This window comes from Phyllostomus discolor, chromosome 7, assembly GCF_004126475.2.
Source record: "Phyllostomus discolor isolate MPI-MPIP mPhyDis1 chromosome 7, mPhyDis1.pri.v3, whole genome shotgun sequence".
Lineage (NCBI taxonomy): Eukaryota > Metazoa > Chordata > Mammalia > Chiroptera > Phyllostomidae > Phyllostomus > Phyllostomus discolor.
The window spans coordinates 14,285,874-14,305,266 of NC_040909.2; the positions used below are offsets into that span (position 1 = coordinate 14,285,874).

The 19,393-nt window shown below is 36.2% G+C and overlaps 1 protein-coding gene across 19 annotated transcripts in view; it reads left to right on the plus strand.

The window, feature by feature from the left end:
* The window catches only part of CLASP2 (cytoplasmic linker associated protein 2), a 153,338-nt gene that overhangs the window by 59,790 nt on the left and 74,155 nt on the right, over positions 1–19,393 (plus strand). For 12 of the 19 annotated variants that reach the window (XM_036030543.1, XM_028518046.2, XM_028518047.2 and 9 more), the window contains 8 exons: positions 3,604–3,683; positions 5,221–5,313; positions 6,574–6,719; positions 9,226–9,361; positions 14,330–14,400; positions 17,017–17,076; positions 18,142–18,219; positions 18,863–19,030. In XM_036030543.1, the coding sequence (XP_035886436.1) occupies positions 3,604–3,683; positions 5,221–5,313; positions 6,574–6,719; positions 9,226–9,361; positions 14,330–14,400; positions 17,017–17,076; positions 18,142–18,219; positions 18,863–19,030 (832 nt within the window). Of the gene's footprint in view, positions 1–3,600; positions 3,684–5,220; positions 5,314–6,573; positions 6,720–9,225; positions 9,362–14,329; positions 14,401–17,016; positions 17,077–18,141; positions 18,220–18,862; positions 19,031–19,393 lie in introns of all 19 variants that reach the window. The other 7 variants (XM_028518045.2, XM_036030544.1, XM_036030547.1 and 4 more) reach the window with 1 other exon arrangement.

The following is a 19,393-nucleotide window of genomic DNA, read 5'->3' on the forward strand; positions in this document are numbered from 1 at the left end:
AAGAAATTTTAAAAGGCATAGGTAAATGGGCATACTACTTTCCTGGGTAGGGAGACAGTATTACAAAGCTTTCAGTTCGTTCCAAACTCATCTATAGATTCAGTGCATTGTCTTTCTTTTTTTGAGGTATACTGTGACATACAACATTCTATTAAGTTTAGTTCAACAAAATGAAATTCAAATTTTAGCGTTCATAAATAGAGCTTTATGTGAATACAGCCTTGCTCATTCATTTATATATTGTCTGTGGCTGCGCTGGCGCTACAACGGCGGAGTTAAGTAATTGCAACAGAAACCATATGGCCCACAGGGTCTAAAATATTCATTATGAGACCCTTTACAGAAAAATTTAACAATCTCTGTTTTAGAGTAGCTAGGCAACTCTGGGCAAAGCTCTTCCATTCTGTTTTAGCCTATTAATATCTTTCAGTGTGATGGTTGACCCAGTTCTGTTTGGAAGAGCTTTACTCAAGTTGGAAACCAACATTATCGCCCCTTCAGCCCAGCCTGCTCTCAAACTTACTTTATCTAAATACATCTCCTCTTATATGTACATTCGCTCTCCGTTTCTTGCTTTAAATTTGACATTAGGGCCCATTACTCTCTCTGTCTCTCCTATGGTTTCCATTCTCCTTGCTGGTGCTATAAGTATTTTATAGTATTTTTTAGGTGAACTTGAAAGCTGTATCAAAATGGAATGATGGCTGTGAGATGAAGCAGCTCATTTGATAGATTATTCTCCTATGCAGGAATCATTTTTCTGCTTTGTTAGACAAACCAAGGTGAGGGGAAACATGAGGCAAACTCGGATTGTGAAAAGGTTTGCTCGTAATGCATGCAAAAGATGAGGCGAGAGTGGGGAGCCCAGCCTGGCTGTGCTCTGACACAGCTCCCGTTCTCAGTACACTCCCATTAGCGGCAGCTCTGTTTATGTAAAGTGATTCTCAGAAGTAAGAGCCAGGTAGATTGGGATCAACCACTCCAGCCATGAAAGTTCTTGATAAATTGGTGGTGTTCATGTCCAGGTGTAGAGCCCTAATTGTCACATCTGGGATAGCTGTAGGGCGGGCTGCATTTAGTGCCACTTGTAGCCTTTCACCTCTGCAGCTTCTGTGGGACTTGTAAAGACCGTTTCATTTCTGTTTCCTTTCCTCCTACCCAGTAGTTTACTTGGCCCTACTCATAAGACAGAATTTACTGGATAGTAAAGGTATTATGATCAGAATGAATTTTCAAAGTTAGACGTTCTTATGTATGTCCCTAGTCAGAGGCACATTTTCTTCTGGCCTTATTTTGGATTTATTCAGAATCTCTGCATTCCCTTGAAGGTTTTAGACAGTGTGCTATGGCTGGTGGGTTAAAACTGGTGAAGGTAGCATTCTGTGTATGGTAACTTTTGTAAGCTGCGTATACACCGTAGTAACTCTTCACACTGAACTCTTCGCCTCTCCATTCCTCTCTAAAATTGTCTTTCACTCCACATTTCAGCGCTCTGAGGTTGTTAACTGGTTTTGGTCCCGCACATTTGTGCAGGTCTCTACCAGCTGAAGTATATATTTTTCAGAAATCAGTTGTTTCTTCTCAGATGTGCCTAATGATCACTCTGGTTACTCTGACAAAGTACTTTGCAAGAAGTGGTATATAAATGAACAAAATATACCAATGAATGTAGAAAGGGTTTTGTTTGTTTGTTTGTTTGTTTTAATGAAAACTGTATTAAATGTTGAGGAACTACTTGATAAGGACAAGTCCCTAAAGAAATTTTTGTTTAGCGGCCCATGTAAGACAACTATGGAAGATCGGGAGGAAATTGTAAAAGCCTAGGCTTTGCACTCCCATTAGGGGACCCACTGTCAAAAACAATAAACTCCTATGAAGAGGTCTGTAAATGAATGTAATATTTTATGTTAATAGTGATAGGTATCTTATTTTTTTGTTTCTTTAATTATTTTTAGTTAATCGGTTACTTTGAATGTTCATAGGGATGGGACTGAGTTTTATTGTTTCATTGGACTTTTTTTCAATATCTAGGGAATAACTAATTTATTTACTCTTATAATTGAATTTCCTGTAGCAACCACACATTCATTTCTCTTTTCATTTATTAAATTGTCATTGTTCTTAATTTGCAGTGTTTATTGCCTTACAACTTTGTTACGCTGTTCTGTGGTCAATTCACATACAAAGATCTTCAGAGGTTTTTGGTAGTTTGTTTTTGTTTTTTTTAAGATGAGCTGCTTACATACTGTTGGAAATCCTGAGTGTTTTTTTTTATTAAGATGATATTAACTTTTTAAATACAGTTTTTGAAGTATTAATATTTCCTTTGATAGATGATAAACTTAATTGGGGAGATATTTTTAATTTAATTTTTTAATTGTAGAGATTTTTTTTTAATTTTTTAATTAACTGTCACTTGGGTGTACATCTTGCATAGTTGAAATTCGTTCCATGTGTTGAATTCTTACCATGAACGAATGCATTTATAGAGTTAGAAACTAAGTACCACCTTTGTCAGCCAGGGTGCAGTCAGGAGACAGAAACCACAGCAGATGTTTCTACAGAGATAATTTAATATAAAGAATTATGAAATGGGTATTGATGGAGTAAGAATGCAAAAGAGAACACGAAAGTGTCATGGAGGTAGCAGTTATAGTACACAGCCCCTATTCCTAGAGCTGGAGGAACAAAATGAGGAAGTTAAAATTATTAAAACTTAATGGGTTTTAGAGGAGGGGCCCTGCAGAGCCTTGACTTATACTTCTGGCTATAATGTATAGCTGACTGGTGTCTCTGATGGGTGAAGTTAACTGGTTTAGTAAGTGTTAGAAAAAGTGCAAGGATGAAACCAGGTGCTACTAGAAACAAAGGTCCTCCCAGAGTTTCTAGGGTTTTGCTGACAAGAACAGGAAGCAGTCAGAAGGGAGCAAGTAGGTCTCTTCTCCCTTCAGCTTCCAGTCCCTTCCAGCACCCACTATTGACCGAGTTTTAACTGGAAAGCACTAGATTCAGCAGAAAAAAAAATGGTTTGCTTAATCCTAGGCCCAGGACCACAGAATATGACAGAGTGACTTTGAAGCTGAAAGATAATAGCTTAATTACTGGCTCTTTAAAAAAAAATTACTGACTCTTAAACAACAACTACCTCTTAAATTACTTTTTGATTGTCTGCAATAAGGGAAGGTTTGTTTACATACTTAAATTTAATTTCAAGACTCTCATTTGTTCTCACATTTGCTCTTCTGACCACTGCAGCACATATGGGTCTCCTGCATCACATTTGCCATCACTTACTGACATTTTGTATCATTTAAAATTTTTGTTCAGCTTTTAAACATGACTCGTTCACCTGTATTTCTTGTGTCCTTGCTACTGCATTGGATAAGGGATGTGAGGGCTCTGTTCTTATATAGTTTGAATTTTACTTCCAACCCACTAAGTACCTTGACTTCTCTGAAAGTTAGAGATTTTTCAGTGCTTTTTTAATGAAATGGAATGTCTCTTAAAGTTATGCTTAAAAGAATTATATATTTCATGTTCTTGATGCTAACTAAAATGCTTAAACATAAACTTTAAGTTTTTTTTTGTTTTTTTTCTTAGCAGGTGCTTCTAAGGAAGGAGGTGCAGGAGCAGTTGACGAAGATGATTTTATAAAAGCTTTTACAGATGTCCCTTCTATTCAGGTAAAGATACCGATATATGGGCACTTCCCATGACTGTTGCTTGTGTGCTTGTTCATATAATAATTATTTTTGTCCTTTAAAAAATATTTTTCTTGAGTGCGGGCTGGGAACCAAAGTGTCCCAGGTTCAATTCCCAGCAAGGGTACATTCCTGGGTTGCAGGCCACAGCTCCCAGCAACTGCACATTGATGTTTTTCTCTCTCTCTCTCTCCATCTCCCTCGCTTCCCTCTCTAAAAATAAATAAATAAAATATTAAAAAATATATTTTTCCACCCTGGCTGGTGTAGCTCAGTGGATTGAGCCCAGGCTATGGACCAAAGGGTCACCAGTTTAATTCCCAGTCAGGGTACATGCCTGGGTAGTGGGCCAGGTGCCCATTGGGGGCCACTTAAGAGACAACTACACATTGATATTTCTCTCTCTCTCTTTCTTCCTCCCTTCCCTTCTCTCTAAAAAAATAATAAATAAATAAAATCTTAAATTTTTTTTCCTTAAATGACTATGTAAAAATAAAATATTTATTGTTACCAAACTATTACTCATTGATCCAGTAAACTTTGTGAGATTCACTCTGATTGAACTGATTTAGCGCCCACTTCTGATTGTGATGTAGAGAAATACTGTGTTCCGATTGACTTAGGCCAGAGTCACTGACTCTTTTCCTGGGTCCCTTTGTACTCATTTCTCCTATATTCTGGCCTTCTTTCATTTTCTTCCTGTCACAGAACCTTTGCACATGCTGTTTACTACAGGGCAGGCAAATCTCTCTCCATTTTGCCAAATGATGTTTGACTCATCCTTTAGCTCTCATTTCAAGCTTTAAGTAAGCTTGACTTTCCTAACATTAGTTCAAACCCCCTATTATATATAGAATTTCACAGCTCTGGATAATTCTCCTCAGTGGTATTTTCTGTTTGCAATTTTAGATCATTTGATTAATGTTTTTCTCCTTGACTAGGTTATAAGCTGCATAAGGCAAAGAACATGCCTGTTTTTGCTCACCATAGTATCCTCAGTGCCTGACATAGTGCATGTCTGTTGTATGAATATGTGCTGAGTGAATGAAAGGGTGATGGTGTTGGACAGTCGTTGGCTCCAGAGGACACAGCGCATGTAGCTATCCTGGTTATAGTCTAGCGTGGAGGCAGTGGAGAGACCAACTTAAACTGTGTCCCTTTGCAATATTGTATCATAAATGTATGAATGCCTACATATGTTATATACCTGAAGTCATTTTAAGAACTTAGGCCTATTTATATTAATTAGAATATTTGCATCATGTTTTAAAATGACAATGTATTTTGAATGTGTATTTGAAGTTACTCGTGAGGGGAGAAATAGCATAAGGGTAGCAGGTAAGGAAGACAAATTAAAGCACTCTATTATTGTTCATAATATATTTCCATTCTCCATTTAAAAAATGATGCTAGAATGGGAAATAAACTTATTACTTGAAAGATTATTTTAACCATCAGGACATAAGTTTGATGATGCTCATGGTAAGAAATACTAATGTTACATTTTTGCATTTTTAAGATCTATTCTAGTCGAGAACTTGAAGAAACGTTAAATAAAATCAGGGAAATTTTGTCAGATGACAAACACGATTGGGATCAGCGTGCCAATGCGGTAAGATTTTTATTTTTTATTTTCTTTTCCTACTCTTTTTTTTAATGTCTTTTTAAATAATATAGTCCGTAGTTGTCCTATTTTGTATTTCAGATATTTATGAAATTGAGTGTCTGATAGGTAACATCTCTTTCCAGAAAATATATTGAGATAGTCAGCATTTCTGATTTAGGGTCAATTTTTGTTTTTGCTGATCAGGTGGAACCTGTCTCACCATTTGTTAGTCTCTCTACATGTGCTACTTGTTGACTGACCAGGAAAGTGTGAGTTTCACTGATGCCTCAGGGCCTGGCCTCTCTGTGGCTCCGTAGTTGTTCATCAGTACTGTCCTTGACTCCTAAAAGGTTGACCAAAAAAACAGTTCACTTTGCCTGCATGCTCAATATTTTCATAGTGTTGACAGAGATTTACAATAGAACGTCCATTTGTCTGGCATTTTCTTCCTTTTCACATATTTGTCTCTGAATGTGATAAATATTTTCACTCATTTTTTAAAACATGTCTGGTATTTTTGAGTTAAGAATATCTTATTTAGCTTAAATTCCTTGAGAAACTAGTTGATAAATTTAAAAATAGTATTTGCAATGATAAAGGGCTGTATTTCAAAGCTTGTGAATTTGTCCAATGTACATCTGAGGCAGCAAATGAGTGCTGCGGAGCCCTCGGGAAGCCAGGGGAGGGGTTCCACTTGAAGCCACTCTTCTGCGCTGGGAGCTCCAGTCTCCATTTGGGTGGCTCAGGTGTTGGCCCTTCTGCTTCTGAACTTTTTGCTTATTGATGAACTTGGTTTCCAAAATTCGACCCTTTAAAAAAATAGTCTCCTCAGTACATAGTGGTAATGGTTGCACAATATTTTGATTGGACTCAGTGCCACTGAATTGTATACTTTAAAATGGTTAAAATGGTAAATTTTATATAAATGTGTATTTTACCACAATTTATAAAAGCTGGACTTCCTTAAAACTTTAAAATTTACTTATCCGTTTATAACTTTAAAATTTAGTTACCTGTTTGTACATTACGTATGTCACTTATACATATAACCAAGTTTATAACGTTCTTTGATAGGTTTTTTTGGGGAGTTGCATATTTATTTTAAGAGACACTTGATACAGTTAAAATGTCTAAATATTGTTACATAAATACAGTGAAATGCTATTCTTAAAATTTTGCTCAAATAATGAGGTTTAGGTAGCTCTAAGAATTTTGGTATTTGCATTGGCACTTTTTGTCAATAATGGAAATTGTCTTTTATTTCAGCTTAAGAAAATTCGATCATTGCTTGTTGCTGGAGCTGCACAATATGATTGCTTTTTCCAACATTTACGCTTGTTGGATGGAGCACTTAAACTTTCAGCTAAGGATCTTAGATCCCAGGTGGTTAGAGAAGCTTGCATTACTGTGGCGTAAGTATATTCTTTGTGTGATAAGCATTTTTTAATGAATGAATTTAGTGTTCATTGATTCAGGGTTCATTAAATAAAACAGCAAGGTAACTGTCAGAAAGCTTTTATGTGATTCAAAAATCAGATTACAAGGATCCAGTTTGTGTGATTTTAAACATTTTTTTTCTTAATGGCACTTGATACCAATCTTAAAATGTGTTTATATTTCTGAAGCCTACTGGTGGCGTTTTGGTCACTAATTCTGAGTGGAAGAAGAAAGTGAGTGGCACTGGCTGGTGTGGCTCCGTGGACAGGGTGCCAGCCTACAGGCCAAAAAGTCACTGGCCTTATTCCCAGTTGGCGCATGTCGGGGTTTCAGGCCTCTCTTTCTCCTTCCCTTCCACTCTCTTTAAAAAATAAATCAAAACAAAACAAAAACACTCTGAGAAAAAAAGAAGAAAGCGAATGGGTCTGAGGACTGGCTGCATTCATTTTTTCTCTTTATTAATGTGGATATTAAGCTCTCTCTTTCTGGTATTTTATCAATTATTCTGGAATCATAACATGCATCATTAACTTACCAAAATATAAACTTATTCTATGTTTATATTCTTCCAAAATTCAAGGATGGTAGAATTCTAAAATTTCATTTGTTACTACTCCCCACCTGAATCCTTTTGTTGTATGTGTTGAATAAACATTCTTTTGAAGATAGGCAGCACAAAGATGCCTACTCTTAATATTTCTAAGCAAGATTGAATTAGTGTCCCAGTCAGAACAGAAAATAGAAAAAAAAAATAACCTCATGAAATAAAAACTATGAAGATGGAAGGACCAAAACTTGCATTTTTATTGGATGATATTATTGTCTGCAGAAAACCACAAGAGTCTATAATTATTATGATTAAGGAACTTTACCAAGATTGCTAGATACAAGTCAGTGTACCGTGCACCAAAATAATTGAATATCTCTTGGTTGCAAAACAAAACAAAACAAAAATCTACAAAATACAACCTTGAAAAATATTCCATGATGAGAATTCTGCTGCTGGCCGTGATGCAGTACTGGTCGTACTGGTTAGTACTGCAGGACTACCTCTCTTGCAGCAAGTGAGAGGGTACGTAAAACACCTTTTTACAGATAATGGACAGTGGTCAGAGCAGGACTGTGGTTTTTGAAACAGTCAAAATCATTCCAACAGTACGATCAGTTTTGACCTTGAGGCACTGAACCACGGGGAAGGGAGAACAAGGCAGAGCAAGGCAGTTTCAAACAGAGCAAGGCAGGCTCACTGCGTTGAGAAGAAACAGAGATTGGAGTTTCTGAAGGGTGAAGTAGCTAAAATTTGCAGTGCAGAATACTGAAGAGAAGAGAGATACACAGAAAAGGAGTGGTAGAAATCTGTATAGGGGATCCCAGGAGTCTAGTTGAATATAGGTCTGTGCATGTAAAAGGTTCAATGCCTTGAATACCAGTAAGAACTGCTGGAAGCTATAAAGTAAGCAATTCCCAGAACTCTTTGAATCAACAACCTGAAATTTTGGAGCTGTGTCCCAACCATGTGTTTTGAGTAAAATAATGATATATAGAAATTAACCAATACTGCAAGCAATGTCAGCACTGTGAGTGATTGCAGCATTCTTCCTGAGTGCTTTAACTGCACTCATATAATTAAAAATTGAATTTGTTTAACTATTGTACAAATTTGGAAAGAACAGACAGATGTCCCTAGGATCATGCAGCTAACTAGTATATGATAGAGTTGTATTTTCAATGAAGAATTCTGAAACCCTCCTCCAAAAATGTAAGGGAGTATTTGTGACTAATACAGTGGGGGCACCATTAATAGAAATAGAGAATGTCTTGGAGAGTACTGATTTGGGTAAGCCTTTGAACCTGTTTATGAAATATGTTGGATTTAAGAATCATATTGGGATATTACAGTGGAAATATCTGATGGATAAAGATGGCTAAAGGTCAGAGTAAACAGGTGAATTTTTTTACCTGTGCCTTTAATGGTTAAATTTTGACACCAGACAGCTTCTTCAAGTGCCATTGCAAATAGTAGATGCTAAGTGGAAGATTCCAACTTTTTTTTTTTTTTTTGGTCTTGATGGTTAAAAGATGGGAAAACAAAGGAAATATGTAATGTTTGCACTTTGCTATGTCTCTTTTGCTTCGTTGCTAAAAAATTGATTACAATAGTCCCAGCCAGGTGGCCCAGTTGCAGTGTCATTCCGTACTCCAAAAGAGTGCGGATTCTATCCCTGGTTGGGACACATACCTAGGTCGCCAGTTCAGTCCCCAGTCGGGGCACGTACTGGAGGCAACCCATCAGTGTTTCTGTCTCTCCCCATTCCTTTCTCTCTCTAAAAATCAATAAAAATATATCCTCAGATGAGGATTAAAAAACAAACTGATTACAGTAAAATTTTAAGTTGAGTAAAAGAATATTTTAAAGATATATGATCCTACCTATATTTAATGTTAAACTATTTTTTAAAACTATTTTGCCTTCCTTTGTAGCCATCTTTCAACAGTTTTGGGAAACAAGTTTGATCATGGCGCTGAAGCCATTGTACCTACGCTGTTCAACCTCGTCCCCAATAGTGCAAAAGTCATGGCAACTTCTGGATGTGCAGCGATCAGATTCATCATTCGGGTAAGTTCTTTTCTTTTGTTCTGCTCTTCTCTCTCCTCCCCTCCCACCCCTCATTTTTTTTCCCCAATTTACTTAAATAAGTCATTGTTGTTTTCTTAACTCCAAGGGGAAATTACTTTTGAATTTTTCTGATAATAAAAGCAGTATTTGATAATTATAGATATTTTAGCACATTTAAATAGTGCTGAGGACTACAAAGTAAACATGCTTCCACAAATATGATATACACATATGTGTGTACATTCGTGTGTGTGTGTGTGTGTGTGTGCGTGCATGTAGTCATGTTACAGGTCATATCAGCTGCCAGTGTAAAAACAGTAAAAATGTTGTAAGCAGCGGTAAAAGATGACAGGGAATTTCCTATTATTTCTCATATCTTGAAGATACCCAGAAAAACAGTTAAAAAGATAAATCTCCCCTCCTCCTGAATTCTGCTTTTCTGTAAATAATCACTCTAGCCATTTAGTATATACTTTTTGAAAACTCCTGTCCCTACACAAACCAGATGTACTACAAAGTGTAAACATAGTATTTATATTTTACATCTATATAAATAACAGGTTTTTAACTTGTTTTTAAAATTTCACATACTTGGGCTCTTCTCTTGTTTATACATACTATATATAATTCTTTTAATGTCTAAAGCAGTTCTCCAGTAAAGGGTGAAGCATCAGCTCATACATCAAAAGGTTGGAGGTTCAATTCCTGTTCGGACACAAACCTAGGTTGTGGGTTCAGTCCCCGGTCAGAGCTTGTACAGGAGGCAGCTAATTGATATTTCTCTCACATTGATGTTTCTCTCTCTGCCCTTTCCTCTCTCTCTAAAGTCAATAAACATATCCTCAGGTGAGGATTAAAAAACAAAAAGGACATAACATTAAATTTCCTCACCATTCTGTCTGAAATTCATAGTCTTTTTTCTCCATCCTTTGCCAACATTGTGTATTAGTCTCTTAAAGGTCTTATAATTTTAAAAAATGCAGTATTTCACATTCTACTTTGCATTTCTTAGATTATTAGAGATGTTAAGTTATTTTTTCCTTTTTAATTCTATGGATTACCAGTTTATACATTGAGCACTATTTAAGTTTTATTTATTTTTTAAAGTATATTTTATTGATTATGCTGTTACAGTTGTCCTATTATTTTCTCTCCTTTTCTGCCCTGCATACCCCTCCCACGAGCATTCCCCCCACTTAGTTCATGTCCATGGGTGGTGCATATAAGATCTTTGGCTTCTCCATTTCCCATAATATTCTTCACCTCCCCCCTGTCTATTTTGTACCTACCAATTATGTTTCTTGTTCCCTGTACCTTTTCCCCCATTCTCCTCCTCCCCTTCTCTGCTGATAACCCTTCATGCGATCTCCATTTCTGCTGATTCTGTTCCTATTCTAGTTGTTTGCTTAATTTGTTTTTGTTTTTGTGGGGTTTTTTAGTTTCAGTTGTTGATAGTTATAAGTTTGTTGTCATTTTAATGATACATTGAACAGTTTTTTGTCACTGATTTCCAAGTGTTGTCATATAAGTATTCTGTGTTATATGTATTGCAGATATTTCTTACTAGGCTGTTAGTTTTTCAAATATTGTTTAAGCTGTTGTTTTTTACATATAGAACTTTCTATTTTTATTGAGATAGTGCTCCTTTTGTGGTTTTTGTTATAGTTAAAATGACCTTCTCCATTTCACAATTATAAAATACTCAATTTTTAAAAACATGTAAATTTTGTTTCTTACATGTAGATCTAGCTGGATTTTATTTCTGTGTGAATTATAGCTATCTAACTTGATGTTTCTGATTCTAGTTTTGTCAATCTTATTTTCCTAACAATTGTTGCTTTGTACTTTATGGATGGTCAAAATTTTGGGCTATTACTATCTTGAAATAGATTTTTTTAAACTTTTCTGTTTCTGTTTATTGTGCTTTTTCCTGATCTGTTTCTTATTTTCTGAGAAGTTTTAATTTTTTGTCAGTGCCAAGAATAAAACCTATTTACTTCCACTTTTTAAAAAGTATACTTTTCATTTCTTTCATATCATTTTCCCCCTTAACTGTTAAGTTCAATTGAACAAAGACATTTTCATTTTCAGCAGTTGATATTAATTGTAGTTTTTTACTGCTTGTATTCCTCACTAGTATTTATGAATAGATTCTTATTTTTAAGTTGGTTCTAAATAATTTTTGTTTTTAGCATGGTCTCACTTTTCATGTGTATTTATCTTTGCCTAGTTTTGAAATGTCTTTGCCCTTACACAGTTAAAAAATTGGACTTTAGGTTTACATTTCTTGTTTTTAAATAATACACAGTGTATTCAGATTTCAGCAGTTTTACAGGCACTCCTTTGAAGCCTATCTGTAGCCTTGTGTGACTACCACATTCAAAGTGAAGAACTGTTCCATGTCCATAGCTCCTTTGTGTTACCCCTTGATCTGTATTTTTTAAACAAACCATTTATACATGCATCTGTATTTTATATAAAATACCCTATTTTTCCAATGTTCAAAAATAATTCAAAATGCATAAGCTATTATCACCCAGCACCTGTCTATTGCCTGAAATCAGCCTATAAGCTGTCTGTTTGTAATTTAGTATACACCACATCTCAGGTAAATAAAACCATGTATCTGATGGATGACAGTAGTGTATGTCTTCATCTAGGATTTGGTAGGTTTACATTTCTTGTCCTTTAGAATTGTGCCCTTTTCTCTCAGAATTGCTTTCTAAGTTTTTATTGTTGTCTCTAAGAAGTGAGATACCATCTGATTCTTTTATAGAAAAAAAAAAACAGGAAACTTTAGAAAGTTTTATGAGATAGACTCTTTGTGTTACGAGCTTCATAGCAGGTCCAAGAGTAGATCCTCATTCATTAGTGCTATCCTTATGCGATGGATAAGGATTTCTGACTAATGGATAAGGAAAATGAATTTTCCTTAAATTTATGCTAATTTTCATGAATTGTTTATTGCTTATGGGGTTTTTTTGCTAAGTTTTTTCTTTATTACTCTTATCACTCGAGAGTTTGGAACCCTCACAGTCGTTTATCATTTCTTTGATAATTTTTTGTCTGTAGTGCAGCTGATACATGTTCTCAGGAAAAATTTCTTTAAATTCTACTCATTTGACAGTACCCACTTTGCTATTCTTAGCACTTTTTACACTGTTTTTGTATCACTCATTTTTCACGAGCTTGTCATGTTACCGATACACAGTTCTAGCATCTCACTGAAAGTACAGATCAGGTGGGGTTTTTATTTGTTTATGTTATGTACTGGTTTGTATATTTTGCTCGTTATATAGGGGACTACTTCCTGAGATTGCTGTATTTGATTCCTAATTCTCTTTAATTCTAGAGAATCTTTTTTTAAGATTGTCAACTTGTATTAATAAATTAAGCTCTAAATTATTCTGACTTAGTATCTGGTAGAATGCATTGTCTGTCATTGTAAGGGTCATTTTTCATTTTCCTTTGGTGCAGCTGCCCCTGAATATGATGTTGCAGTAGTTAGGTCTCTCTCCCAGTCCAGCCGTTATGTTGGATGTGGGCTAAGTAGCAGCAGGGTCTTGGGGAGATTATGAGAGAGAGGAGCAAGATGGTAGTATGTCGTGGCTAGGGGCTCACCTTGGGCTTTAACGCCATAGTAATAATGTTTGGGGAGTGCACTCTGGATGTTCTTAGGGAGCAGGTCCTCAGAGCCCTTCCGTACTGAATGTGGCAATTGAATAACATGCAGGTCAGCACTCTCTTGCAGTTTTCTCTTGAATACTTCAGGTCTGTGGGTGGTTTCTTTCTGTAGTAGCTGAAAAAAGTTTTCTCTTTTCTTTTGGTTGAGTTAGCTGTGACAGGCACTGGTGTGCTGTACAAATTCTCCTTCAGTGATGACTTTTACCTGAAGCACTTTTGGCAGAGAGCCTTCACATGCCAGCCTCTCCAAGGATTGCCTCAGCTGTCGAGGGCCACCTTTCCCAAGGTCTTGCCCCTTCCCAGTGTGGCCCTTATGCAACACCTGGTTGATGTGGAATTGTAACGGTTAGGCCATCTTGGACCAATTCAAGACTACTCCTAAGGGCCATTTTAACTCCATGGCACCCCAGTGGCCTTGGGCAAGATGCCTTTGGACCATGTCACAGATCAGTTTCTTCCTCTCCCCACTTGTGCCTCCTTGTCATACCTTCCCACGAGTATTGATCCCAAGGGCACTTCCTAATGTCCTGCATACTAACTTCATCTCAGGGTCCACTTCATAGGTAGCCCAACCTACACCATTAACTCAGAAGAAAAATAAAGATTGAAAGCATCAAAAATATATGCTTTGGTTACTATTTTATTATCTGTGTTGACCTTTTTAGTGTTCACTTCTCTAAAGAAGAGCTTAAGAATTACTAATAGAAGTCAAAAGGTTGTACCTATTGAACTTTACCTGAATTCTAGAGAGCTGTGATTCAACCAGAATGAAAGTTCAATTAAGTTACCATTTCTTTTTTGTTTGCTTTGTTGTTGTTGTTCAAGTACAGTTGTCTCCATTTTCCCGCCACTGCTTTCCCCCTTAAACTACCATTTCAAAGTGCATTCTCAATAGTTATGTATGTAGTTCACACTGATTGCCTATGATTACATAGCAGTTACTACCTTCTACCCGCAGGAGCCATGGTACTTCAGAAAACATGACACATACATGCCCAGTTTCTCTTCGTGCTTCTTCCTTCCCCAAGTACACCCTCCTAGCAGTTCTCTGCAGTTTTGCAAGTAACTTGTCCTTGTTTTATATCACGGCCACACATTTCCTTTTGAAACTATCATCATAACTGTTACTTTATTTTGGGAAAACTTTTTGACTGGTCTTAATTTCTTTCAAAATCAGATTTTATGATCTTTTTGTCCTGTATTAATATAACTAAATACATAAATGTACAAAAGATAGAAGGGATGATGTGTATTTTTCAGCCTTATCTAAACCATCTTTTTCAGCATACTCATGTACCCAGACTTATACCTTTAATAACAAGCAATTGCACATCAAAATCAGTCCCTGTGAGAAGGTAAGTTTTGAACAAAAAAAAATTTTAGTATGGCTTTAATATTGCATTGCATTTAATTCTTAGTCTGGTATAAAAATTAGTTATTAATTTCTTGCCTTCTAGAAACCTTAATAAAATTTTTTGTCTTACATCATATAAAGAAAAGTGAATAAAGCAATTATGATGAGCGCCCACATTCCTCAGTTTCTCATGTTAAGGCTTTGGTTTATTTGGACCACTGGTTGCTTGGTGTTTAGAAAACACGGAGTCTAGAGTCAAGCCTCCGCTAGTCCTGCAGCTGCCACTGATTGGCTGTTCCTGCCGTGGGCAGTTATTTGATCACTCTGAATCTCAGTGTTCACATAGTAGTAGGGCTGATGGTATCAGCTCTGCAGGGTTCCGAGGATTAGATGAGGTACACATTGGTGGGATTGAACACAGGGTTTGGGACAGAGTAGGCCATGTAAGGTCAGCCAGTTAGTCTCTCTCCTTAGGATTTCTACAGTTTTTTCTATCACCATCAGTAAAAGGACAATAAAAACAAGATTTGTGCATTTGATGTTTAAAGAACTCTTTCTCTTGTAAATTTGATAAATATATATTTATTTAAATACTTTGGCTGCTAGGAAGAAGCTGCATAAGATATGATTATTACCTTTAAAGTGTTTCGGAGCTTTGGCCACAGCTGTTCACTTAAATTTCTCTCTTACGTTGGGAGTTGGCAGCTGACAGCTTACTGGCCAAATCCAGCCAACAGTACAATGTTGTAAAACCCACAAGCTAAGACTGTTTCTAACATGTTTGAAGGGCAGTTGAAAAGGGGAATGAAGATGAATATGAGATAAAAATGGTATGTGGTTCCTAAGGCCTGAAATATTTACTGTTCTGGCCCTTTGCAGACAATGTTACCAATCTCTGTCTTACACTGAGGAAGATGGCGATTAGAGGAATAGGAATGTAACAGAGAAGAGGGGGTCAGGAAATGCATCATAAAATTGACTTGGCAATGGGCGAAGTGAGGGGGTATAACCTAAACAGACGTAAAATTGTGCTGCATGCTGCCGAGATATCCGATAGGCCACTGAGGCCAGAGCACATGGTAAATGGAAGTTTTCAGTAGGAAAAGTACCTGCCTGGGTAGAGGAGGAAGTAGGTTGAAGTCAGTGTAGAGGGTTTGAATGTCAAGGGAAATTTTGACATAGTTCCATTTTTTGACAGTTCTTAGTGTGGGGGTAATGTCATCCATCATACTTTTTATTCCAGCTACAAACAGTGATGAAGAAGGCACAATGGTTTAAATAAGCGGGAATTTTTCTAACTCACTGAAGAGAGGCAGGATCTGAACTAGAGCTGTATTGATGATAATTGATTAAAGGAGATTTTTTTTTCAATAAATAAATTCAAGAGATTTCAAGTGTAGAAAAGAGCCTGGTAATTGGGTATGGATGAGTAGGTGATGGCAAGTGTTTTATTTTAGACTGTGAACTCTGGAGTCAGAATGCCAGGGTTTAAGTCCCAGCTCTGTCACTTTGGGCAACTTAATTTAACCTCCCTACTTCTCATTTCCTAGTTGTGTAATCTGGGCTAAAATAGTGGGTTTCTATGTACTGTTTGAGTTGACTTTCACTGCCTATGTAGAGATGTTGAGCTGAACCAGTGCTGGCAATAGAGGACTAGACGTGAGCAGAATAGCTGATAGTCAAGTGTAAGGGCACACATTATGTTGCCCAAGTTGACTATGAAAGGGCAGTGGGCTGAGATCAGCATAGACCAGGTGAGCACCTGTTTAAGGGCAGGTGGAGAAAAAGAGTTAATATAGTAAGGAAGAAAAACATGGCAGAACTGTCATTAGATGCCAAGAAAGAAGAGAAGCTGAAGTAGGAGACAGGTGAAGAAGTTGAGAACTGAAGGGCTTAGGAGAAAAATATACAAATATTGGATGAAAAAAATCAAATACATATATTTTTAAAGAAACATTGTAGAAATAGAAGATCCATCACATCTTTCTTGGTCACCACTGTGTATCTTGAATTTCTAGTGCAGAGGTGGTGTTTAATAAGCATTGATTTTAATTTGACAAGCATTTTAAGTTAAATTTACGGGGAACTCTTACAGTCTTTTTGAACTATTTAAGCATAGAACTATTTGAACTAGTTTTGAGCATAGAAATAGTTGGAACCTTAAAGTAAGTTAAGTATTTGACAATTAAGATATCCAAGAACATGTCTTATACAGTCATCCGAGAGAATCTGTGGGAGGCTGGTCCCAGGACCCACCCGGGACACCAGAACCTGCAGATGCTCAAGTCCCTTGTAAAGAATGGCGCAGTGTTTGCATGTAGGCGACAGCAGGGTATACCTGCCCATCACTTCATTCATGTAGATTTAGCGTAGTTGTTGGTGTGTGACAAATTCAAATTTTGCTTTTTAGGACTTTCTGGGATGATTTTTTTCCTCAGTATTTTCAATCCCCTATTGGTTGAATGCATGTGTAAGACACCTACAGATACGGAGGGCTAATTGTACTTTTATTAAGGGGGCAAAGTGCGGTATTATAAAATAAAGTATTGCTTTTAGTATTAAGTTACAAATTAATATAATGTTAAACATTTAGTTATAATTAACTTTTATTTTTTAGGCGTTCATTTGAGTTTTTAGATTTATTGTTACAAGAATGGCAGACTCATTCATTGGAAAGGTATGCATCAGCTTTCCTTCTCCCTCCTCTCTTCTCTCCCCATTGTTATCATTTTAGAAGTTCTTTAGAAGTTGATAGTATTGGTTTTGCATTGTTTCTCATTTTATTTTAAAAAGTATTTGTACCGGTTTTCCTTTAAAGCTGTGGCATGGCGCTCCTTTTATTTCTTGTAGCTATGAGTAGCATGATTTTCTTCTTTGGGGAGTGAGTGAAACTCATTAAGTAGAATGAGTCATATAAGATACTCCAGGTTAAATTAGGCAAAAATGTAAAAAATGTATCTCCAGTAGTATGAGATAGGTTTACCGAGGTACAGATAATCAAGTAATGCATTATTTAGGATATAAGGAAGGCACTGCCTTTTAGAGGACGGAGATTTTAAAAAGTTTCTCCACGCCAACTGTCTAGTGGCATTGGTGAGCTAATATCCTGGGTGGTGTTAACCTAGTTCCGAGGTGAAAAAGGAGAATATGACTGGCTATTTGCATGGCTGTATTTCTCATTTCAAGTTTGAAGCTTGGGATATACCTGTATTTATGTTGAAAATGATAGCTGATTTTTCATTTTGATGGAAATCATTCAATTTGTTCACAGCCCCTTTTTTAAAAAAAATAGAATTTGTTGTTAATGTAGATATGATATAATTCCAAGTTTCTCTAAGTTCATTAGTGGCAGCTACAATTCAATTTAGTCATATTATAACTGATCACACTATTAGCAAGTCATTTTCTACACTGGTGGGTCAGTGAGCAACCACACAGAAGATGATTTTTTATTCATTAAAAGTTTCAAATTGAGTGTCTATACATTTATACATTATTTGGATTTTGTATAAAAATTTCAGGTTGATAATGTTTAACTTGTCAGAAGGAAAGTATATATGAATGAAATGCATGAGGCAGATTATTAGAAAATCTTGCAGTTGTAGAATTATTACTGTACACTAATTAATCTTTTAATCTCTCTTTCCCCTTTGTGATTGATATATAACACATAGGCATTAGATTTTTTTTGTAGTGAAATACATAGTTTTATACATGACTCTAAAGATGTTTTATTTTATAGACATGCAGCTGTCCTGGTTGAAACTATCAAAAAAGGAATCCATGATGCTGATGCCGAGGCCAGAGTGGAAGCAAGAAAGTAAGTCTAGAATGTGTTTTCGTGGCAGTTTAAACATACTTTGGTCTTTTCACCGAAAGGAGTTATATTGGGACAATGAAAATACTACAAGCATCCCAACTATTCTGCTTTTGATTTGCTCTGTAGTAAAATTGAGATTAATTTTCTTCCATTAAATTTGTACTAGATGTCTAACAATTTACTTCACATTGTCATTTGTATAATCATCAGTATTCCTAGTCCATCATAATATATTCACTTTCACTGTGAATAAAAACAACTGTCATTTATTGAGCATGTATTATGTACCTAATACTATGTGGGGCAGTTGGTATTCATTCTTTTCTAATATTTAAAATGCACAAGTAGCATCGTCCATAGATCGACAACTGAAGTTTGGAGATTAGGGATTTATCCAGCCTACACAAACTGTAAGGATTACAGTCAGGTTTTGAACTGAGATCTCCTTTTCTCCAAAGCCTGCCTTTTTCCCACCAAAACTTCTTAATTTTAGAAAGCATTCACTTGACACACAGTGGGTGTATTAAAAACCTACAACCCATCTTCATTCTTGAATGTACACATTTTACTGTAGTGTCTGGTAATATAGTTTATTACTTTGTGCTTTCTTTTTCTTTTTATTATTTACTCATTTGTTTTACAGGACATACATGGGTCTTAGAAACCACTTTCCTGGTGAAGCTGAAACATTGTATAATTCCCTTGAGCCATCTTATCAGAAGAGTCTTCAAACTTACTTAAAGAGTTCTGGCAGTGTAGCATCTCTCCCTCAGTCTGACAGGTCTTCATCTAGCTCGCAAGAAAGTCTCAAGTAAGATCATGTAAATGATAATTATTGATTTCTTCCTCTCCCCAATGCCCCAGAGTTCCTTAAGTTGGGTACTTGAATATCTGCTTACTTTCCCATAAAGTCTTGAAAGAAATGATTTGAAGTACTCATTTTCTTTGGTCCGCTGTCTCAAGTGTTGGGTTACACGTTAGCATACGGTAACTTCTTTTTGGGTAGAGTTAGTTATTCATATTTTATTTCTATATGTTCATGTCTGTGGAAAAAGATTGGAAAGCACTGATTTATATACATTTTTTAAATACCCACAAAGTAATTTATATGGTAGCTGCCTCTAGGGCATTGACATGGAGGAATTGTCATGGAAATTCCAGAGTCTCATTCATA